This window comes from Carcharhinus amblyrhynchos, chromosome 5 (assembly GCF_965287045.1).
Source record: "Carcharhinus amblyrhynchos chromosome 5, sCarAmb.v2.hapA, whole genome shotgun sequence".
Classification (NCBI taxonomy): Eukaryota; Metazoa; Chordata; class Chondrichthyes; order Carcharhiniformes; family Carcharhinidae; genus Carcharhinus; species Carcharhinus amblyrhynchos.
Window position 1 is genome coordinate 100,368,227 of NC_137328.1, and position 24,584 is coordinate 100,392,810.

Here is a 24,584-nt window from a genome sequence, read left to right on the forward strand (position 1 = left end):
AGATGAGAAGCAATTTCTTCAGAGCATCCTGGATCTTTGGAATTTGCTATCCCAGAGGGCTGTGGATGCTCAGTCACCGAGTTATTCAAGGATGATAAATTTTCAGGAAATCAAAAAATATGAAGATTAGGCAAAAAAGTTGAGCTGAGGTCAAGCATCAACCACAATCTTATTAAATCAGTGAGCAGGCTCCAGAGGCAGTAGGGCCTACTCAGTTTTTGTAATTCAACACATGCTGTCACTTGTTTTCTTCCACAGGGATCTGTCATTCCATACCTGCTGTTTTGAAGATACTCCAATAATAACAGAAGAAGCTCAATGACATCCACAACTGCCTCAAGTACCAGTAGCTAACAATATATAGGGGGCAGCTATGTATCTTATTAGCCCAATGAACCAGTCTACAGCTCCAACTCCCATATAAACAAACCGCACATACAATATGTTACTGGAACAGTTCCCAATAGAAATGGGGACACTTCTACAAGAAAGAGAAGTATATGAAAATAATTCCTTACATATACCAATGAAGAGAGTACTTCAAACAGAAGGCACCCTTCATTTCTTTAACTCTCCACTGCACAGTCATTGATATAGGGAAAGTCTACATAGCTTCGTGCATGGTAGGTCATGTTTGACCAATCCGTTAGAGTTTTTCGAGGAGGTTACCAGGAAAGTGGATGAAGGGAAGGCGGTGGATGTTTTCTATTTGGATTTCAGCAAGGCCTTTGACAAGGTGCCTCATGGAAGGTTAGTTAGGAAGGTTCCAGTCACTAGGTATACATGAGGAGGTAGTACATTGGATTAGACACTGGCTCAATGGAAGAAGCCAGACAGTAGTTGTGGAGGATTGCTTCTCTGAGTGGAGGCCTGTGACTAGTGGTGTGCCGCAGGGATCGGTGTTGGGTCCATTGTTGTTTGTCATCTATATCAATGATCTGGATGATAATGTGGTAAATTGGATCAGCAAATTTGCTGATGATACAAAGATTGGAGGTGTAGTGGACAGTGAGGAAGGTTTTCAAAGCTTGCAAAGGGATTTGGACCAACTAGAAAAATGGGCTGAAAAATGCAAAATGGAATTTAACACAGACAAGTGTGAGGTATTGCACTTTGGAAGGACAAACCAAAGTAGAACATATAGGCTAAATGGTAGGACTCTGAAGAGTGCAGTTGAACAGAGGGATCTGGGAATACAGGTACAGAATTCCCTAAAAGTGACGTCACAGATGGATAGGGTCGTAAAGAGTGCTTTTGGTACATTGGCCTTTATAAATCAGAGTATTGAGTATAAAAGTTGGAATGTTTTGGTAAAGTTATATAAGGCATTGGTGAGGCCGCATTTAGAGTATTGTTACAGTTTTCGTCACCTAGTTACAGGAAGGATGTAAATAAGTTTGAAAGAGCGCAGAGAAGGTTCACGAGGATGTTGCCGGGACTTGAGAAGCTGAGTTACAGAGAGAGATTGAATAGGTTAGGACTTTATTCCCTGGAGTGTAAAAGAATGAGGGGAGATTTAATAGAGGTGTATAACATTTTGATAGGTATAGATAGAGTGAATGCAAGCAGGCTTTTTCCACTGAGGCTAGGAGAGAAAAAAACCAGAGGGCATGGGTTAAGGGTGAAAGGAGAAAAGTTTAAAGGGAATATTGGGTGGGTGGGGGCGGTTTCTTCACACAGAGTGTGGAATGAGCTACTGGATAAAGTGGTAAATGCGGGGTCACTTTCAACATTTAAGAAAAACTTGGACAGGTTAATTGATGAGAGGGGTGTGGAGGGATATGGTCCAAATGCAGGTCAGTGGGACTAGGCAAAAAATGGTTCGGCACAGACAGGAAGGGCCAAAAGGCCTGTTTCTGAGCTGTAATTTTCTCTGGTTCTATGGAAATCAGTGTCCGTTGTACTTTTGTATTTTGCCAGTTTTTAGTGCGGAAAGGTCATACCATACACTGGCTGAACAGCAAAGTGAACTTACCTCTAAGGTGGTATACATGATTAATCAAGCAAAGTTAAAATTTAATATCATCCATCCATTAATAGCTCAACAAATAAAGTCCCAGATGTGGTTGCTGATCTCAACTAGGGCAACAATGCACAAGTGATCTCAGCATCACTGGAGAAGGACAAAAAGAGGTGAAAGGTTTGCACAGCAAAATCCAATATGCTTTGTGTCTGTTATCAATGTGGTGACAACTCTATCAAAGTGGATGCCTTGACAACAGGGTAGACTGGCAGCAATCCTAAGTAAACTTACAAGTGGAAAAGCCATTTGTATATCCAAGATACAGCACTTTAGCACAAGTTACTTCAACTGGATAAAAATTAATATATTTGGAACACTAATCTTGGATAATCCTGAAAAGCTTAGGATATAGATTGTATCACCTTGAAAGGACTTCTTTGTTTAAGTGTGGATGGTCCTCACCTTGCATGTTTAAAGAATGCAACATATGCATTGTGGTCTTCGGCATTTCAGAATGATCTCCATGGTTGGGCAGCAGGGGCACCAGATGCCTGCAAAATACAAGAATCATCCAACTCTCAAATATCTGATCATAGTAGGAATTGCTACAATTTTACATTTCTCCAGTAACACAATTAATGCAGACAAATGGTCATTGTAAACCTGTCATACTTTGTATTTCATTAGCATTTTAAATCTAATGGAAAACTAAATGATAAGTGCATGTTAACATGATTTCACACACACTGGAAGGGAAAAGGGCAGCACGGTGGCACACAGGTTAGAGCTGCTATCTCACAGCGCCAGGGACCCAGGTTCAATTCCAGCTTTGGGCGACTGTCAGTGCACATTCTTCTTGTGTCTTTCTGGATTTCCTCCAGGTGCTCCGTTTTCTCCCACACTCCAAAAATGTGCAGGTTAGGTTGATTGGCCTTGCAAAATTGTCCCTTCGTGTCAAGGGGATTAGCAGGGTAAATGCATGGCGTTGTGGGGACAGGGCCTGGATGGAATTGTGGTTTGTGCAGACTCGATGGGCCAAGTAGCCTCCTGCACTGCATGGATTTTATACCTTTACAAAAGTAAAACATGTGAACATATAAGGTAGATGATACTTCAGCTATATGGCATGCACTATATCAGAATTAACTTAGTTACTACCCAACTATTAGAAACATAGACATAAAAACATAAGATAGGAGCAGGAGGGGGCCATTTGGCCTTTCGAGCCTGCTCCACCATTCATTAAGATCATGGCCAATCATCCAACTCAATAGCCTAATCCTGCTTTTTCCCCATAACCTTTGATCCCATTTGCCCCAAGTGCTATATCCAGCCGCCTCTTGAATGCATTCAGTGTTTTGGCATCAACTACTTCCTGTGGTAATGAATTCCACAGGCCCACCACTCTTTAGTGGAGAAACGTCTTCTCACCTCCATCCTAAATGGTCTACCCTGAATCCTCAGACTGTAACCCCTAGTTCTGGACTCTCCCAACATCGGGAAAATCCTCCCTGCATCTATCCTGTCTAGATGTGTTTGAATTTTATAAGTCTCTATGAGACCCTCCCTCATTCGTCTGAACTCCAGCAAAAACAATCCTAACCCAGTTGATCTCTCTTCATACATCGGTCCCACCATCCCTGGAATCAGCCTGATAAACCTTCACTGCACTCCCTCAAGACCTAGAACGTCCTCAGAAAAGGAGACCAAAACTGCATGCAATGCTTTTGGTATGATTTCATCAAGGCCCTGTATAGTTGCTACAACATATCTCTGCTCCTCTACTGGAAACCTCTCGCAATGAAGGCCAACGTGCCATTTGCCTTATTACCACCTGCTACATCTGCACGCTTACCTTCAATGACTAGTGCACAAGGACACCCAGGTCCCTCTGCACACTCCCCTCTCCTCATTTACACCCACTCAGGTAGTAATCTGCCTTGTTTTTGCTTCCAAAGTGAATAACCTCACACTTATCCAAATTATACTGCACCTCCCATTGATTAGCCCACTCACCCAATCTGTCCAGATCATTCTGAAGGATTTCTGCATCCTCGTCTCAGTTCCCCCTCCCACCCAATCTGGTAACATCTGCAGACTTTGAGATGACGCATTTTGTTCCCTCATCCAAATCATTAATGTATATTTGTGAATAGCTAGGGTGCCAGCATCGATCCCTGTGGCACCCCACTAGTTACTGCCTGCTAATTTGAAAAGTACCCATTCATTGAGTTAATACGTGTGACAATAATAAATCAAATCAAATCTTTGTTTCCTCTCTGCCACCTAGTTTTCTATCCATCTCAATACACATTCTCCAATCCCACGTGTGTTAATCTTGCACAATAATCTCTTGTGCGGGACTTTGTCAAACACTTTCTGAATGTCCAAATACACCACATCTACTGGTTCCCCCTTGTCAACTCTACTAGTTACATCTTCAAAGAATTCCAACAGATTTGTCAAGCATGATTTCCCTATTTTGACAGTATGAAGTCTCACAACACCAGGTTAAAGTCCAAGAGGTTTATTTGGAATCATGAGCTTTTGGAGCACTGCTTCTGATAGACAGGGAAATTAAGGGTTATGGGGAGAAAGTGGGAAAGTGGAACTGATCCTCTTCAGATCAGCCATGATTTTATTGAATGGCGGGGCAGGCTTGAAGGGCTAGATGGCCTACTCCTGCTCCTATTTCTTCTTTTGTTCTTAAGGTCCTTCATCAATTATTAGAACATTTAGAGCTTTCCTAAAGATTTTTTGAAAATGTCCATGACCATTTTTACTGTTGTATCTCATTCATTTCTATATGGCATAATATTTCAATGGTATTGCAGGAGGTTCTTAGATTAGAACTACTTCATCTGATAAGGATGAGTGTACAGACACTGAGATCTAAAATAGTAGAAATAGAATAAATAAAGTTGAGTTTATTCTCTGAAAATATTTTGACATTTTTGATAGTGTAGGCTAAGTCACAACAGCCAGAGGCTCAGAAAACTATTTGCTAAGTGTTTGCTAACTATTTGCTCTAAGAATTTCTTGGGGAGAATGCGCAATAGTAAAACGGAAGGAGGTACAGGATTAGAAATGTTTAAGACTTGTTCACTGTGGACTCAACCAAATTTACATGTTTCAAAGTATAAAGCAGGGGTCTCCAAACTACGGCCCGCGGGCCACATCCCAATTGGAATTTGGAGACCGCTGGTATAAAGGGTATGTTTCCTTATCTTAGGTAGCAGTTGCCCATCAAAACAGCACCCAAGGCTCACAGGTCCAGATCTTATGTTGAGCCATGTGCAATTCCAGCACAGGCCTATGCGTGGCAGGGCCTAATGCCAGTGGCGGGAGCAGGAAAATGAGGTGATCCAGCAGGTGCTAGTTACAACTGTACATTCTTAGTGATAAGAGTATTTTTGCTTTAAAAAAAACAATTCCTTGCCGCAAAGCTTGTTTGAATTTTAAGGTTTTAGCTCTCGCATGCCGTCAGCTTCATTGTATCAAATTTTCTGGCTCCATGAACCCTATGGTCAACAGGAGTTCAGGGGTAAGTCACAATGTGCTGCTCCTCTATCAGCTGCAAACCTTCATTCCAGAAAAAGGGAAGAAGCTGCAAACTTTCCCTAATTACAACATTTGCACAGCTACAATGGTCCTAATCCTAAAAACTCCACCCACGCAGGAAAATCCTGGAGGTCTCTGGGCAGTGATAAATTTGGTTCACTGGGTCCTGTCCCTTTTCCTTAACTTCATGGCCTGGAAAATTGGCCCTTATGGATCAAGTTAAAAATCTCTCAAACATTTTACAATTGATACAGAAAACTACTTACCTTTCTTTTCTCCTTCTAAAGAGGGCAGGATCAGCAGCTATCTTCATCCCAGATTCCATATCCTGACTGCTCCTAGTACCTAGATTAGTCAAGTGAAATGGTCCGTGCTATGAGTAGAAAAAAGGCCACAGAAATCAACAGGCGTGATTGCATACAAAGCAGGAAACAAATTCGATTATGACTAACGTACACCAATATTAAATTATTTTTCTAATGCAAACAGGATTTTAGAGCTCTTTAGAATTAGAAGGGGATCTGCATGGGCCTCAAGTTCTGGCTTTAGATGGTCATTGATCACTGAATGAGTGAACAAACAAAACAGCTAATAGCATACTTTTAAAATTCAAACTACCAGCCTTTTATTTACTGAAAAGATAAAAATTGAGTATACATCTCATGTTATAAAGCAGCATTTCCTTCCCTGCTGTCAATTGAGCAACACCTTGACACAGAACATCAACTTAATTGTAACCAATGCTAATAAAATTGTTACAAAAGCAAAACTCTGAAGAGTCCTACCAGCTCAAAACTGCTGAGTTTTCCAGCATTTTCTATGCTAACACTGATCCACAATAATCCAATCCTAAACCTGTATCTGGATTTTTAATCAATCCATTGCAAGTGAATATGACTGAGAAACAATTTGCACCAAATATTTCCCTTAAACAGAGCAGTGCTGTAAGCTCGCACTACTGTTTACATTAAGAATAATCTCTAAAGGTGAAACAGATTAAACATAACAGAGGCGATTCTCTCATCCCAGTGCGCTTTTTTTTAGTGCAGCAGGCCAGGAGATTCTAGCGATGCCCAATTCACATGTTCCGCACTAGGCCTGAGCGCATCTCTCAACGCCAGATTTCCGGCACCATCAGCTCCAGAAATAGATGCAGAGCTGTCTAATGAATGCAACCCCTAATTTAAATATATTTTAAATTCCATTAGCATTTATTTAACATTACCAGGACTGAAATTTCCAGGCCCACCAGCATTTCCCACCTGCCAGGAGTGAATCCTTCCCATGGAGTTTATAGTAGCTCTTTGCTGACTGCCCAGTGGTTAGGCACAGGGGTGGGGGTATCCCTTGGCATTGGTATCTTGGCTGTGCCAGCCTGGGCCTCCTGGCACTGCCCATTAGGCATGGGGCAGTGCCAAGGGGTGAGGCAATTGGTTGGGGGGAGGGGTCTGCTGCCACCATGCTGTCAGCATCAGTGGGGGAGGGATGGGGGCCAGCAATCAAGGCTGGTCATCCAAGTTTTTTTGGTGGGGGGGGAGGGGGCGTGGGATGGTGTTGCATGAGAATAATAAACAATCAGAAAAAGATAAATACTTCCCTATGATAATGGATATACAGAGCATAGATATTATTTTACATATCTACATATGTATCAATAAATTTTGAGGCCTGGAGTATATACATACAAATTATTGAAGATGGCAGGACATGCTGAGAAAGAGATTAATAAAGCATACTGGATCTTGGCCATCACAAGTAGGGGCGCAGGCAAAGAAAGGCACGCAAGAAGCATCTTTATACAGTATCAGTTTGGCCTCAATTGTAATATTGTGCCCTATTCCAACTTTACCAAGGATGTGAAGGTATAGAAATAGGAGCAGGAGTAGGCCATCTAGCCCCTCGAGCCTGCCCCGCCATTCAATAAGATCATGGCTGATCTGTCGTGGCTCAGTTCCACATTCCCGCCCTCTCCCCATAACCCTTAATCCCCTCTCTTATCAAAAATCCATCAACCCGCTTCTTAAAAATATTTAGCGAGGTAGCCTTCACCACTTCAACGGGCAGAGAATTCCAAAGATTCACCAACCTTTGAGTGAAGAAGTTCTTCCTCAACTCCATTCTAAACCGTCCCCCCTTTATCTTGAGGCTGTGCCCCCTAGTCCTACTGTCCTTTCTGAGCGGGAAGAGTCTCTCCACCTCTATCCTATCCATCCCATTGATCATCTTATACGTCTCAATGAGATCTCCCTTCATTCTTCTAAATATGAGAAAGTTTGGCAAAGATTTAAAAGAAAAATTCCAGGGATGAGGATTTTAGTTACATGGGCAGACAGGAGACACTGGGGCTGTTTTTAGAGAAGGGACAATTAAAGAGATTTTCTAAAGTGTTCAAAATCATAAGGATTTCAACAAGCTAGATAGGGAGAAACAATTCATACTGGCAGAAGGGGTAAGTAAGAACCAAAGGCAAATTGGGGAAATAATTTTTTTACTAATCTGGAATGCACTGGCTGAGAGCATGGCACAGGCAGATTTAATTGAGGCTAAAGGATCTGGATAATTATCTGAAAGAATAAAGGGCAGCAAGGAAAAGGCAAGTGGGAAGGACTAGGTGAGTCACTCTTGCAGAGCACGAGAATGGACATGACTATTGCCAGCCCTGAAACCATTCTATAAGAGATTTTCACCTGAAGTAACTAATACTGTGTCAGTTCATTTAATGATGAACGAGTAAATACTTAATTAGGAACAGTAAAGAATAAAGAGCAAACAATAAATGACTATGTTCCATGAAATGGTGACTTGTAAATTGCTAATATCATACAAATTATATGCTGATGGAGACAGCAGTAAAATATGAAGGTTGAAAAACAGAAGTATTTCCATATTCACTCAATTTATCCAAGGAAAATGTTAGTTCATAATCTTCGAAAAGAATGGGTTTGATGGGATGTTTCTGACCTATGAAGCAGTGTATGCAGCAGTGATGTGCATTAGCAACAATTATGCACTGTAGCTTAGAACACATTGCTGGCATTATTTTAATATTGGAGGTCTCTACCAGTAAGTGCAGCACAGTTAAAAAGCTGTCTCACCTTCTCAGTCCTCCAGTGCATTCACAAATGTGGATAAATGAGTTACTTACATTTTTTATTAAAATAATGTACAGAAGATTCGTCAAAACAGCAAAAATCTACCACCTTATAAAAACTGATTATGTGTAGATAGGATCCCACAAAACAGTCACACTAACACGATGACTAAAATGAAAATGTATAATTGAATAGGGTTATTTATATGGGGGTTTATTTTTCAACATGACATTTAAAAAAGGCAGATCCTAACCGTAATTACTTGACTCACATTTATACAAGGCCTTTAACACAGTAAAACATCCTAGGGTGCTTCGCAGTAACATTCTCATGCCACGTAAAGGAGACATTAGTTTTCATCAAAGAGATAGATTTTAAAAAATGTTTTAAAGGAAGAACGAGGTAGCAAAGTTTAGGGAGGGAATTCTAAAACATAAGGTTTTGGTAGGTAAAGGCATGGCTGAGAATGGTAGAACAATTAACATCAGGGATGCTGACAAGGCCAGAATTAGAACAGCACACATATGTTCAAAGACTGCATGGCTGGAGATTAGGGGTAGGGACAAGGCTATGAAGCGATAACATAAGAAATAGGAATAGGCCTGGGCCATTCAGCTTTTCAAGCCTACTCCAGCATTGGCTAAAATCATCAACAATTTTCTACCTCAATTCCAACTTTGCATACTATCCCTGTATCACTTATTGAGTGGCACAGTGGCAAGACTGCTGCCTCACAGTACCGGGGACCTGGGTTCCATTCCCAGCTTGGGTCACTGTTGTGCAGAGTTTGCACATTCTCCCCGTCTGCACGGGTTTCCTCCGGGTGCTCCGGTTTCCTCCCACAGTTCAAAAGATGTGCTGGTTAGGTGTACTGGCCATGCTAAATTCTCCCTCAGTGTATCTATTGATAGATACAATTTATTGACTGAGCATCTATTGATATCTGGTGTAGGGAATTCCTTTAAGTGAATCTCAGCCCTAAATGATTGACCCCTTTTCCTAAGCGTCTTATGCTTTGCTCGAGGCCCCACCAACCAGAAAAAACATCCTTCCAGCATCCAGCCTATCAAATCCCTTAAGTACTTAATGTCTCTATGCAATCATTTCGCATTTTTCTAAACTTCATGCAAGGTAGGACGACTGCAATATTCAACTTCTCATTGGACAGTCTTCACATCTCAGGAATTAGTCCAGTGAACTTTTGTTGCACCCTCCAAGGCAAGTATGTCTTTCCTTCTCATGGAAGCAAAGACTATATATAGTATTCTACATATGGTCTCAACAAGACTCAATATAATAGTAGTAACACTTCTTTACTCTCGCATTCCAATTCCTTTACCATTGCTTTCTTGTTGTACCTGTGCTCACTTTCTGATTCATGTCCAAGCAATCAGGTCCCTCTGATTACCAACATTTAAAAGAAATTCTACTTTTCTATTTTTTCCCCAACCAAATTGAATGGCTTCACACTTCTCAGCACATATTCCGTTTGCCTTTTTCTTGCCCACTCATTTAACAGTCTCTTTGCAGTCTTTTTAGAGCCATTTCTCACCTTACTTTCACTGATATAGAATGTAAGTATTTGAATTAAATTTGAAAACAAGAATGAGAAATTTAAAATTGAAACACTGCTTAACCAGGAATGCATTGGAATAATCAAGTCCATAGATAACAAAGGGGTACAAGGCACAGAATTGACTATTCTTTAAGATTATTTAATCAGCAGATTTAAATGTTTGGTATATTATTTTACTAACTGGAAATCCCCATAAAATTTATCCCAGCAGTCAAGACAAGTTGCACAACATGGAACAAGCATCGCTCATTCACCAAAATTCAACTTAACCCATTTTCTTTTTAAAAGTATGCAATTAACTTTTATCATTAGCCTTGCTTATTTTTTGATATCTTATTAGTTACATAAAACAAGATCTTCTTTACTGTGTCACGTAATCGCAGTTCTTACCACCTCCAATAAAAGGGAATTGTCCAGTTGGATCACGCATTGACCATCATGTCAGTCATTATGCTCTCTCCTTCTTGAGCATCACCTATCAGATCCTGAATGCAGCTAATTATTTGTAACATATCAGTGGCTTTTTCCAGACTCACACATTAGGAGTACACCTACCTGATATCCAAGAAGTCCTTCTAGTGAATTTACTGCTCTTTCTTCAGTAAAACGTCTCTTTTGTGGCTGAGAAGGTGTTGGCATTGGGTTACTCGTACCTGTGGCCTCGAACTGAAACTCTGAGCTGGACATAGTCACTGGCATTGCCGTGGAGTTTACAGGTTGGACCTATGAACAATCAACAAGATACTTACTAATACTACACCAAGACTGATGAAGTGGTCAATCCACCCCAAATATTTGACAAACACAAAGACTTGCTTTTATATGAATGGTTCTCTAATAAAACTCTTCATGCAGATTCAGACACATTACTGATGTTCAAAATGCAGTGGTTAGGATTCCAACAACTCAGAAGACCTGAATTCTGATCTCACCATGCTAAGTCAGGAAATTGAAATCTTGTTAATTTATAGATTGGCATTAGAAAAAAACCTATCTACTAGAAAACGAACCTACCATCTTACCCAATATGAGATACATGTAATCCCAAGTCCCAAACAATGTGGCTAACTTTTAACGCCCTCTGAAATGATATCTCTTGTAAGCCACTCAATTGAAAAGAAAGCTTAAATTTCATCCTCTTGTTGGCAACTACAAATGGTCAAAAGTACAATCCAGTCAGCAATGCACACATCCCATTGCAAAAACAACTTTGAGCGTGAGATTTTCACTTTTGTTTCATTTAATCAGTGAAAAACTTTATTAAATTCTATTTCTAACAATAATTCTGCCCCACAGTTCTAACTCCTATCTCCACAATTGCAGCACATCAAGTTCTACTCTGGACAGCATAAAAAATGAAATGCCTAAAGCACCAAGGTGCAGAGCACCAATGAAAATTCAGGACAAAAGATACAATAAATACATTGAGAAAGAAAAAAATCCATAAATATAACTGTATAAATAAACACAATGGTGCCAAGTTTATCATAAGATGCACAACAGTGCAAATAACAAATTTACAAAGCTCAATGGCAACACAGGAACAGGTGTAGTAAACCAGTTAGCTTGGCAAGCCTGTTGCACCAATTAATGAGATTGTGGCACTTCTGCAAGCTAACTCCATATTCTTGCCTTGGCCCCATATCCAAAGGACACAATAACACAAGAAATAGGAGATGACGATTTGGCCCATTATCCTGTTCCACCACTCAATACATTCATAGCTGATTATAGGCTTCAACTCCTAATTTCTCGCCTGCTCTTCATATCCCTTAATTCCAAGATGACAAAAACGTGTCTATCTCAGCCTTAAATGTATTAAATGATGGAGCATTTACAATCCTCTGGGTAGAGAATTACAAAGATCCTTTGAATTATAAAGATCCTTTGAGTGAAGCAATTTCTCCTCAAGTCAGTCCTAAACGATCAGCCCCTTATCCTGAGACTTGTGCCCCATTGACCAACAGAAACAATCTCTCAGCATCTACCCTATCAAATCTCTCACACAGGGCCCTGTATTGTGCAGACAGAAGGAAAAATGTCCTCACATTAAGCCTTTCTCAATTAAACAAAAGCTAGGAGACTAGCCATCCCCTTCTTCATTCCCCATGTCAGTGTACTGACCAATGGGTCAACCTGCCTGGTTTGAAATTAAACAAAAGCTTGGCAGTTAAGTTAACCAAGGTGCATTCTCCACAGCAACACATCTACCAGAGTCATTTGCCAACCAATTAACGCACACTTTGCATGCAGTATAAACTGTTATTCCCATTACAATTTGGTACTCTTGTGAATCTGCCCTGATGGGTGCAAGATGAAAAGCTTCATCAGCATGTCTCTTTTTGCAGCAACACAAGTCTTTAGTGTCATGACTTTTTTTTCTAAAGCTGCTTTCATGCTTAGGTTAGCTTTATTTTGATTCATAATTCATTTTCCTGCAAGTCAGGTATGTTATCCGCTTTTACTATCGTGAAGACTGACACAAGGTAATTATTCACCAGGTTTTAAAGGCTCCATATTATCCTTGACTATCCTTTCGCATACTAATGATATCCTTCAAGTTTCAGGAAAACTGTTGTAATATATACAGCCAACTCTCATCATTCACTAGGGTTCCATTCCTGCAAAATCTCCAAGGGTGAAATTGTGAAAGGTGAACTTACGCATGTGCAGTGGGCACTCTCTATGTGGGAGCAGTGAGGTTCTTTTTGCGAAATTTCTAGTAAAGTGAGAGTTGTTGTTGCATTTACACTTGTGTGTAGTCGAAGTTTTGCAATTTATTGTAATGTTGCGGCACAGTGGCTAGCACTGCTGCCTCACAGCGGCTAGCACTGCTGCCTCACAGCACCTGGGTTCGATTCCCGGCTTTGGTCTACGTGGAGTGTGCACATTTCTCCCTATGTCTGCATTTAGAGTGTATTCCATCACATTCCCGACTTGTGACTTATAAAGGAGTCAGGGAATTACTCAATGCAAAATTCTCAGCCTCTGACCTGCTCTTACAGCCACAGTATTTATATATTGGTGGTTCAGTTCAGTTCCTAGTCAAAGGTAACTCCCAGGATGTTGATGGTGGGGATTCAGCAATAATAACACTGAATATCAAAGGGAGATTGTTAGATTCTCTCATGTTGGAGATGGTCATTGCGTGGCCCTTGTCTGAATGTATGTACATGCATTTATTCTCTTACCCGATCTGGCCTACATATGACTAAATCCACAGCAATGATTTGACTGTTCCAAAATAGGGGAAGGTGTCTGTGCAGTATTGTCATTGGACTAGCAGTCTCATATTCAACTCCCGCCACAGCAGATGGTGAAATTTAAATTCAAGCGTGGATAGAGGATTGGTTGTCAAATAGGAGGCAGAGAGTGGGGGTCAATGGGTGCTATTCGGATTGGCGGTTGGTGACTAGTGGGGTGCCCCAGGGGTCGGTGCTGGGGCCTCAGCTATTTACCATTTATATAGATGATCTGGAGGAGGGAACCGAGTGCAGGGTGTCGAAATTTGCTGATGACACCAAGATTGGGGGAAAGGCAAATTGTGCGGAGGGTGTGGAGAGTCTGCAGAAGGATCTAGATAGGCTGGGCGAATGGGCCAGGAAATGGCAAATGGAATTTAATGTTGGCAAGTGTGAGGTGGTCCACTTTGGTAGGAAGAATGGTAGGAAGGACTATTACTTACGTGGCGAAAAACTGCAGCAGGCGACAGTGCAGAGGGACCTCGGGGTCCTTGTGCACGAGTCGCAAAAACCCAGCTTGCAGGTGCAGCAGGTGGTCAGGAAGGCGAATGGGATGCTGGCCTTCATAGCGAGGGGGATTGAATATAAAAGTAGGGAGGTCTTGCTGCAGCTGTATAGGGCATTGGTGAGGCCGCAGCTGGAGTACTGTGTGCAGTTTTGGGCGCCGCACCTGCGCAAGGATATTTTGGCCCTGGAGGGAGTGCAGAGGAGGTTTACTAGGCTGATACCGGAGTTGAGGGGATTGAGCTATGAGGAGAGGCTGAATAAACTAGGCTTGTACTCGTTAGAGTTTAGAAGAATGAGGGGAGATCTCATTGAGACGTATAAGATGATGAATGGGATGGATAGGATAGAGGTGGAGAGACTCTTCCCGCTCAAAAAAGACAGTAGGACTAGGGGGCACAGCCTCAAGATAAAGGGGAGGCAGTTTAGAACGGAGTTGAGGAGGAACTTCTTCACTCAAAGGGTGGTGAATCTCTGGAATTCTCTGCCCGTTGAAGTGGTGGAGGCTGCCTCGCTAAATATTTTTAAGAAGCGGGTTGATGGGTTCTTGATAAGAGAGGGGATTAAGGGTTATGGGGAGAGGGCGGGAAAGTGGAACTGAGCCACAACAGATCAGCCATGATCTTATTGAATGGCGGGGCAGGCTCGAAGGGCTAGATGGCCTACTCCTGCTCCTATTTCTTATGTTCTTATGATAACCACAAAACCATTATCTGTTGTCATAAAAACCCATCTGATTCATTAGTGCCCTTGAGGGAAGGAAATCTGCCATCCTTTACCAATGTGACTGACAGGTGACTCCAGATCCACAGCAATGTGGTTGATTCTGAAGTGGTGTACTGGCCATTTAGGGATGGACAATAAATGCTGGCCCAGCCAGCATCACCCAAACCCCATGAATGAATTTTCAAAGACTATCAAAGGATCCAAGATTTGAATCCTTCATCTATGCACAGTTAATAGAGTTAATGTCAGAACAAGTAACATAATTATTTTAACTAAAACTTATTTCTAGTCTGAGCTCCAAATGTGTAGCAGTGGCTTAGAATTTGAAGCTTTTCCCCTCTTGTTCACAGAACCATCCATTTATCACAAATTGGCTTTACAAACAAGACAGGAATAATCATTTTAGAACCAATTCATAGGTAGGCCTTTGAAACCCTCACATGAAAGAAACAAGTCAACAAGCAAGAAGCCTTTTGGAAGATATGTCACTTTGATGCCACTATATTGCCTGCTAACCCTAATTATGGGAATTTGGGACTTAAAAATGCAATCCATTCAAAACTCTAAACTACTGTACTGAAAACCAAAATGGTGGAATAAAGATTTTAAATCTCATTGAATACTGATTTTTTTAACAAATAATTCCATTATTAAATGACATGATAGACATAAGTAATACACAATATATAGCTTTACTACTTTTTAAGAGAGCCAACAGTAGATGCAAAAGGAAGCACCTCCTAGTTTATTTAACTAATATTGATATTTATCAATTCAGAAAAACAAAGTAATGAGCAAAATAGCTGACGGTGTGCAAACAGTTCATTTCCTTTATGCTCTTACCTGCTGCAAATCTGTTCCAGTTTGATGTAAAGGCTGTGGTGTGTAACAAGGTCCTGGTATTGGTTGCGGCATTTGAAAGTTGTTCTGAGATCCTGGATTCATGATCCCTGACATTACTTGGTTCTGAGAGATCTCTGCAGGCAATCCAGGAGTGTACGGTGTTGGGACAGGCTGCCTGAATTGCTGTGTAGTATACTGTACATTTGTGTTAGCAAATGTGTACGGGACAGATGTCTGAGGCTGAATGGGATATGGCTGTGATGTCACCACTGGAGGCAAAACAGAGACAGGATTCTGGGTAGGGTCCATAGCTGGAGATGGTGTCACCATGGAGTAAACTGTAAAATGTTGAAGATTTCAAAGTAAACTTAAGGTTAAATGTTGCCACGCAATATTGAATATTTAAAAATTAATCTGCTTGAGATTTCATATACAGCAACATAAAAGACTTGTTTATTCAAAAGTAATTTAAACGAATGAACAGGTTAGCAAAGGTTTGCCAGCTTCATTCAAGGACCTGCATTAAAATTAATTTAATCATTCCAGACTATAAAATGAAATATATAAAGTGTGTGCATGCATGCATGTGTAAATGAATAGCAAGCTGTCACAACTGGGTGTAAATAAGTTAGATTTGAGAATTCTGTGTGTTTTTCCAAACAAATTTCTCTCATTAGATTCTAATATTTCATTCGTTATAAACAGCTGAAATACCAGTGGTACGGTTGAGTCAAATATTAAATTTGTAATGCAAGGAAGATTTGGTTGACAATCATTAACAATGTCTATATTAATGTCAACTGCATTATCTTTATCCACCCTGTTATTTGGAATTCCCCAAGGTTGGCCAAGCATGACCTTCTGAAATTTATGCTGGCTTTATAAATAGTTGTTTTCCACATAATCCACAACCACTTGAATAGACTCCATTATTTTTCCTACGAAGCTAATTAGCCAATATGACTTGTTTTGACTTGCTTTGACTTGCTGTTTTAAAAACAGCTCTCCCCTAGTTCTCAGGCAATATTCCCTTTACATATGTAATAGTCTCTGATATCTCTTCCCCAATTTCTTTAGTATTCCTGGATATAATCTACCGAAAACAGGGGATTTAACCTCTCCATACTTATGCTCCTCTGTATGGATTACAGAGCAATCCATATGGAATACTTGGTAACTTACTGGGAATGAGTATGGCTGATCAATTATCTGGCCCCACTACCTTTAAAATCTTCTTGAGGGTTACTTTTTGATTTTCAGAAAGCCACTTCTTTATTCTCACTAACTCCTGTATTAGGTGAAGAAGTCATTGCAGCATTATATTCTGTATTTGTGCTCAATTTGTTTTAGGGTTTTGTTTATAGATAAAATAGTACAAATATCAAATTCTGCGTATGTGCACAGACACACAATATAAATATATTATACACACATGTAAATCTTTCAACTTGGAATCTATAAATAAGATACTTTATTAATTACAAATAAAAATCCCAGTTTTCAAAATGAAAACTTTAATACTTGGTAGCTTATTGGGAATGAGTCTCACCATCTGCAGCCCCCTTAAAAAAAATATTGCAAGCAATTAGCACTCTCCAGCATTTTTGATTTTTATCTGCTAATTTCAAGTTTCCTTCCCCTCTACTTCTCTGTTTTAAGCAGGTGTTTTATGTCAGCAGACTGATTTCCGAAAGTCCAACTGTGTAACAAGAGGAATGCACACAAATTAATGCTGTAATGCCAAAGTAACCACCACATAACAAATGGTTTAATTCACATATTTTAGTGATTGTTCCACCTCCTCGCACGACCTCCATATTTGAGACTGGTCAGATGGGCCAAAGGAATATTAACTGTGGATTTGTGCCCATAATAAAAATATAGGACAGGTGCTTTATTCTCAAATTGAACTGAAATGGGAGAACCAATCTTTATTAAAATTAAAAATAAACAGAATTCAAATACAGCATACTTTCAAGCAAACATCATGCTACCATTTGGCTATTAACATGTCAATACCAACTTTTTCCCTTTTTATAAAAGCTTTACTGTTCATATGTCAAAGAGTTGTTTTATGGGAAGCATGAGGAAGCCTTTGGAGCTCTGCTTAGTTGTTAAGAGAACGTTCCCATGCCACTTGGAACACCAGAATAAATGCAAGCCATTGGCCAACAGTTTCTTAGGTGTGTGAACCATGAACCACTGCATTAAATAACATTAACATTCAATCTGGTTTCATTCAGATTACAGATGATCACAAGAGTACAATTTTCCAGAGGAACTATCCTCAGAGCTTTCTCATGCTGATTTAAGCCCGTTACCAGATGGCAACTCCTTTATAGAGTCCCTTCCACAAAGCAGTAGCTCCTTCATGGATACCTAATAAAGTCTACAACCCTCCTGTTCACCAGCACGTGTGCAAATTTTATCAATTTCTCACCTCCTCTCAAACAGCCTCCTCTTGAAGTGACCGGTGATGGTGCAACCCAAAGTGTCCTACATGGACGTGCAGAAAGTGTTAGAATAACTGCTCCAGCTCCTCAATCACAGGTTCCTTCCCTTCTGCCCTTGCTGCTTCTCCAATTATACATTCCACCTCTGGTGGAGCAGCAAGAGAGGAGGAAACATGATGTGTAGAGCTGAAACAGCGAGTATGGAAGAATTAGACTGTGCAATTGGAGGAGCAGCTCTTCACAAATTCTGTCCCTCTCATGTATGGGGTGGAGGGGGGGCAACTTACTCATTTTTCGCAGATCACTTCTTTTTCAAGGGCTTTTTTTGGGGACTTCAAGGGCAAATCCACCCAATGTCCCCTGCAATTTAAATCTTGATAGAGACATTCAAGGGGAATCTAGGCAAGTCTGAGGGAGGAAGAAACAGAAGGCTACACCATTAGCCAAAAATAAAATGGGATTAGAGAAAACTGATATGGAGCAAAAACACCACAGAAACTGTTGGAAAGAGGGACCTATTTCTGTGTGAAATAGGTATGTTATCTCTCCAGTAAACATTCAGGCCAAGTAAGTATATATCTATATATTCCTTATTGTCATCCTCTCCAGCGCTGATTATACACTTGAGGGAGCCTATTATATCAGTTGATTGGACGGTTGGTTTGTGGTGCAGAGTGACGCCAACAGCGTGGATTCAATTCCCACAGCGGCTGAAGTTATTCATGAAGACACTGTCTTCTCAACCTTGCCTGAGATGTGGTGATCCTCAGATTAAATCACCACTAGTCAGCTCTCCCCCACAAAGGATCATCTGGGAATACGATGATTTAACTTTATGTACTTAATGAATATCTTTATGTCTAGTTTCATTTTCATCCTCCTTCCTTTATTCATCCATGATATATAATTACTGGCTAGATTGTTCATGCTTTATAGTGGGATTTTGTTTTCCTGGATTCTACTGATCACTCTTTGAAATGTCTCCCACCACTATTATTTTCCAGTTTGTCAGTAAAATGTTCCAGTTTAATTTCCCTGGATCCATTCACATACCCTTAAAATTGTTTTTTTTCTCTCAAATTAATTACTTTATATGTTCATTTCAATTTTTGTTTTCACCACAATTGAGGCCATCCAATCAGCAACCACTTCTGCATTTCTTCCTTCCACTAGTTCACTGAGCCAAATTTATTTCAACATACTCTGCCTGCCCTAGTCCTGAACTTGCAAGTTTCTCCAACTCCTCTCCTATCTCTCCTCATCCCCCTCCAAGTTCATCCATTAGGCCCACCCTCTGGTCTCTCAAACATATTCAATGAGGAGTGCAAAAAATCATGCAAGGAGCAGCATCTGGCAAACATAAAAGAGATGCCAACATGATGAAGCTGCATAAGACTGTACATGTACCAAATGGAGGAAGCAGCTTTTATAGACAGAGCTAAGTGATCCCACCAACAGATTGGATCAAATCTCTACAATCCTGCCACATCCAGTTCTGAACGGTGGTAGACAATTAAACAACTAACTATAGAAGGAGCTTCTGCAAATAGCCCCAGCTGCAACAACGAGACTGCTGAACACATCTTTGTAACAGACTAGGTATTTGCAACCATCTTCAGCCAGAAGCGCCAACTGCATGATCCATCTGCACCTCCTCAGATCTCAAGCTTCACAAATGCAGGCTTTCAACCAAAAGACTCATGCCACATGATACCAAAATATGGCTAAATGTACTAGATACAGCAAAATCTATGGGCCCTGACAACATTCTGGCAACAGTACTGATTACTTGTGCTCCAGAGCTATCCACACCAAAGTCAAGCTGTTCCTGTACAGCTACAACAGTGGCATCTACAACGTGGAAAATTGGATGTGATGGTAATAGAGGGATACAGAGGAAATTTACCAGGATGTTGCCTGGGATGGAGCATTTGAACTACAAGGAGAGACTAGGTAGGCTTGGATTTTTTTTTTTAAGAGCATAGAAGATTAAGGAGGAGGATCTGATTGATGTGCATAAGATTATGAGGGCTATGGACATGGCGAGTAGACAGCAGCTGCTCCCCTTGTTGAGGGGTCAATCAGAAGTGGGCACAGTTTTAGGGTAGGGGGCAGGAGATTTGGAGGGGATTTGAGTAAAAACCTTTTCATTCAGAATTGTGGGAATTTAGAATGCACTGCCTGGGAAGATAGTTGAGACTGGAAACTTTACAACCTTTAAAAAATATTTGGATGATAATATTCAAGGATATGGGACAAGTACAGGAAAAATGGATTAGTGCTCCTTTAATGGTAGATATTGTCAGTGCACAGTCAATGGGCCAAAGGGTCTTTTCTGCACTGAACTCTATGATTCGAGCAATTATCCAGCAATGTCCAGTCCATAAAAGCACAATAAATCCAGTCCCGCCAATTAGCGCCCTCTGAGGTTACTCTCAACTATCAGCAAGGAGATGGAAGGTGTCGTTGACAGTGTTATCAAGTGATATTTACATTTGTTCAATTTGGTTCCCCCAGATCCACTCGGCTCTTGACCTTATTACAGCCTTTGTCCAATCATGAACAAAAGAGCTGAACTGCAGAGGTGAACTGAGAGTAAATGCCCTCGACACTCAAAGGGTGGTGAATCTCTGGAATTCTCTGCCCGTTGAGGTGGTGGAGGCTGCCTCGCTAAATATTTTTAAGACGCGGGTTGATGGGTTTTTGATAAGCGAGGGGATTAAGGGTTATGGGGAGTGGGCGGGAATGTGGAACTGAGACACGACAGATCAGCCATGATCTTATTGAATGGCGGGGCAGGCTCGAAGGGCTGGATGGCCTACTCCTGCTCCTATTTCTTATGTTCTTATGACATCAAGGCAACTTGCGACTGAGCATGGTATCAAAGAGCCAAGCAAAATTGAAGTCAATGGGAATCAGGGAGAAAGCTCTCCATTGTCTGGAGTCATAACTAGTCCAAAGGAAGATGGTTATGGTTACTGCAGATTCAGTTCCAGGACATGACTGCAAGAGTTCCTCGGGGTAGTGTTCTAGGCCCAGCCATCATGAGCTGCTTGATCAATGATCTCTTCCCCATCAGTAAGTCAGAAATGGCGATGTTCACAATGATTGCACAAGTATTGAGACTCATTAGATACCAAAGCACTCTGTGACCATAAGCAGCAAGATCTGGACAAGGTTCATACTTAAGCTGTTAAGTAGTGACCAACATCCCACACCACACTAGTGATAGGTATTTCCAACAAGAGAAAATCTAACCATCTCCCCATGACATTCAATGGCATTACCATCACTGAATCACTCATCAACCAGAAACTTAGCTTGATCAGTTATACAAATACCATGCCTACAAAAGCGGATCGGATTCTGGGAATTTTGCAACTACTAATTCATCCCCCAACTCCCCAAAGCCCACCCACCATCCACAAGGTACAAGTCAGGAGTGTGATGCAATACTCTTCATTTGCCTGGATAAGTACAGTTCCAACACCAAGAAAAACACCATCCAGGATAAAGAAGGTTACTTGACCTAATATTCACTCCTCTCATCACTGACACACAACAGCAACAATGTGTACCATGTATAAGATGCACCTGCAGCAACTCACCAAAGATGCTTCAACAGTAGGCCCAGGACAGCAGACACATGGGAACACCACCAATCAAGTTCCTCTCTCCAAGCTACACACCAGCTCGACTTGGAACAATAACAGCATTCCTCACCATCTCTGCATTAAAATCATGGAATTCTCTTAACGCACTACTGACATACCTACCACAGATGAACTGCAGCAGTTGAAGCTGGAGGCTTATCACAACATTCTCAAGGGCACTTAGGGAGGACAATAAACGTTGGCCTAGTCAATGGTACTCTCGTCCAATGAAATAAAAAAATCCATTACCCACTGCTGTAGGTCTGGCAAACTTGCAATTCCCAATAAACTTCTGACCACCTAACATTCCCTCCTTTTCCCTGTGTCAGTCAATATTTTTGTTGGTCCTCTTTCTTCAGATATTGTCCCCCCTCTCTTTTAAATTTGTCATCACTCCTTTCCTCAAAAACCTAACCCTTGATCTGACTGTGCTTACAACTGTCACTCCAACTCCTACCCCTCTTTCCTCTGCAACATTCTTGAATGCATCATTGTCCCCAATTCTGTCCCAATCTTTTCTGGAACTCTACATTTCAATCCCTCCAATTTGCCTCTGCCACAATACGGAGATGGATCTAATCAAAGTCACAACTAATATCTGACATGACTAACAAAGGGATTTCTCCTTGTCCTTTTTGATCTGTCTACAGTCTTTGACATAGTTGTTCACACCATCTGCCTCCAATGCTTCCCCAAAGTCAACTAATTGGGCAAGACTTCTTTCACCTGGTTCCATTCTTATCCAGTTGGGATTTGAGTGCCAACTGCAATGGCTTTTCTTCCTGCTCCCACACCGTTATCATTGATGTCCCCCAAAGGATCTTTCAACGTCACTTGTATTTCTGATCTCAGCCATGTTCAAAACACATTTGTTTTCATCTGATCCAGAGACAAGCTTCTCTGCACCATAAGGCCATATTTTTCCTCCTTCTCCGTAAAAGCACTCTTTCTGGTTGTATCACAGCTTGGTATGGCTCCTGCTCTACCCAAAATCACAAGAAACTAAGTGAATGTAGCCCAATCCATCACGCAAACCAGCCTCCCATCCTTTGGCTTTGTTGATACTTCCCACTGTGTCGGCAAAGCAGCCAGCATAATTAAGGTCCCCATGCACTCCACACATTCTTTCTTCCACTTTATTTACAAAAGTCTGAGGTCACATACCAACTGATTCAAGAACAGCTTCTTCCCTGCCGGCATCAGACTTTTGAATGGGCCTACCTTGCATTAAGTTGATCTTTCTCTAAACCCTAGCTAAGACTGTAACACTACATTCTGCATTCTCTCGTTTCCTTCTCCATGAACGGTTATGTTAGTATAGCGCACACAAAACAATACTTTTCACTGTATGCTAATACATGTGACAATAAGAAACCAAATCAAATCATAAACATCATCCGACTTTGTTCTTGATTCAGCTCACCTGTTGCTGAAACTCTTGTTACCTCTGGACTTGACAACTGTGACACTCGATCAAGTCGCTTTCTACACTTCTAAATCCTAATGGATACAAACTTAACTTCTCCAAATTTTGCTCATAAGACAACCCACTCCTGCCACCAACCTAGTAAACCTTCTCTGAACTTCTTCTAACATAGTCACATCTTTTCTTAAATAAGACGACCAATACTGTAAACAATACTCCAGATGTAGTCTCACCAATGTCCTATGCAGCTGAAGCATAATCTCCCTACTTTTGTAATTAATTCCCCTCACAATGAATGACAATATCCTATTAGCTTTCCTAATTATTTGCATATTAGCCTTGTGTGATTAATATAAGAGATCCAGATCCCTGTGCACCTCAGAGCTCTGCAATCTCTCACCAGTTAGATAATAAACTTATTTATTCTTCCAGCCAAGATGGACAACTTCATATCATATTCTATTTGCCAGATCTTTGTGCACTCACTTAACCTATTTTTCTGTTGCCTCATATCCTCTTCACAATTTACTTTTCTACCTACCTTTGTGTCATCAGCAAATTTAGCAACCATACCTTCAATCCCTCATCCAAGTCATTTATACAAGTTGTAAAAAGTTGAGGCCCCAGCGCTGATCCCTGTGGAATACTACTTGTCACTTCCTGCCAAACAGGAAAAAAAACCCGTTTATGACAACTGTTTCCTGTTAGCCAGCCAATCTTCACTCCATCCCAATATGTTACCCCCTACACTTTAAGCCTTTATTTTGCACAATAACCTTTTACAAGGCATCTTATCAAACGTCTTCTGGCAATTTTAAATACAGTACATCCACTGGTTCCTCTTTATTCACAGCACATGACTCCTTCAAAGAACTCAGATTGGTTAAACTTGACTTCCCGTTCACATGGACTCTGCCCAATTGTCTTGAATTTTTCCATGTATCCTTCTATAACATCTTTATTGACGACTTCTAACATTTTCCCCATAACAGATGTTAGGTGAAATGACCTGTAATCTCTTGCTTTCCCTCTCCCTCTCTTTTTGAAGAGGAAAGTTATATTTGCTCTCTTCTAACAGAACGTATCCCAAATCCAGTGAAGTTTGGAAAATTAAAACCATCAACTATCTCATCAGTTACTTCTTTCAAGGGTGAAGTCCATCACGATCAGGGAATATTGTCAACCATTGGTGCAGCACCACTTTCCTGGTGACTGTAATTTTCCTCAGTTTCTCCCTCCCTTCTATTTCCAGATTTACAGTTATTTCTTTGGCTTCTGATCAAGCAACTTCCAGTTTCTGAATTCACATCCTAGTTTTCAAATCACGACATGGCCTCACACCTTCCTACCTCGGCAAAATCCTTCAGCCTTACAATCTTCCAAGCTAAGTTGTAGTAAGTAAAACATATGGCTTTCATATTGTGTTTCTCAAAGTTCACATGACTCCAGAAGGATACCTGATGGTGGACCCATTCCTGATGTAATCTGGCTTTGGTATCTAGAATACTCTGCATACACCTTTAAAAAAGGAGACAGTATTCAAAA

The 24,584-nt window shown here is 40.8% G+C and overlaps 1 protein-coding gene and 1 non-coding gene across 6 annotated transcripts in view; both read right to left on the reverse strand.

The window, feature by feature from the left end:
- Positions 1-24,584, reverse strand: part of LOC145343236 (KH homology domain-containing protein 4-like) — a 47,676-nt gene that overhangs the window by 3,147 nt on the left and 19,945 nt on the right. For 3 of the 5 annotated variants that reach the window (XM_080189325.1, XM_080189324.1, XM_080189327.1), the window contains exons 9-13: positions 24,497-24,557; positions 15,508-15,845; positions 10,748-10,915; positions 5,791-5,897; positions 2,426-2,514 (exon numbers count right to left, since the gene is read on the reverse strand). In XM_080189325.1, coding sequence (XP_080045451.1) covers positions 2,426-2,514; positions 5,791-5,897; positions 10,748-10,915; positions 15,508-15,845; positions 24,497-24,557 — 763 coding nt within the window. Of the gene's footprint in view, positions 1-2,385; positions 2,515-5,790; positions 5,898-10,747; positions 10,916-15,507; positions 15,846-24,496; positions 24,558-24,584 lie in introns of those variants that run through there. The other 2 variants (XM_080189326.1, XM_080189328.1) reach the window with 2 other exon arrangements.
- Positions 8,508-8,634, reverse strand: LOC145343597 (small nucleolar RNA SNORA47). Its single transcript, XR_013886749.1, has one exon. It is a non-coding gene; the product is annotated as a small nucleolar RNA SNORA47 (small nucleolar RNA).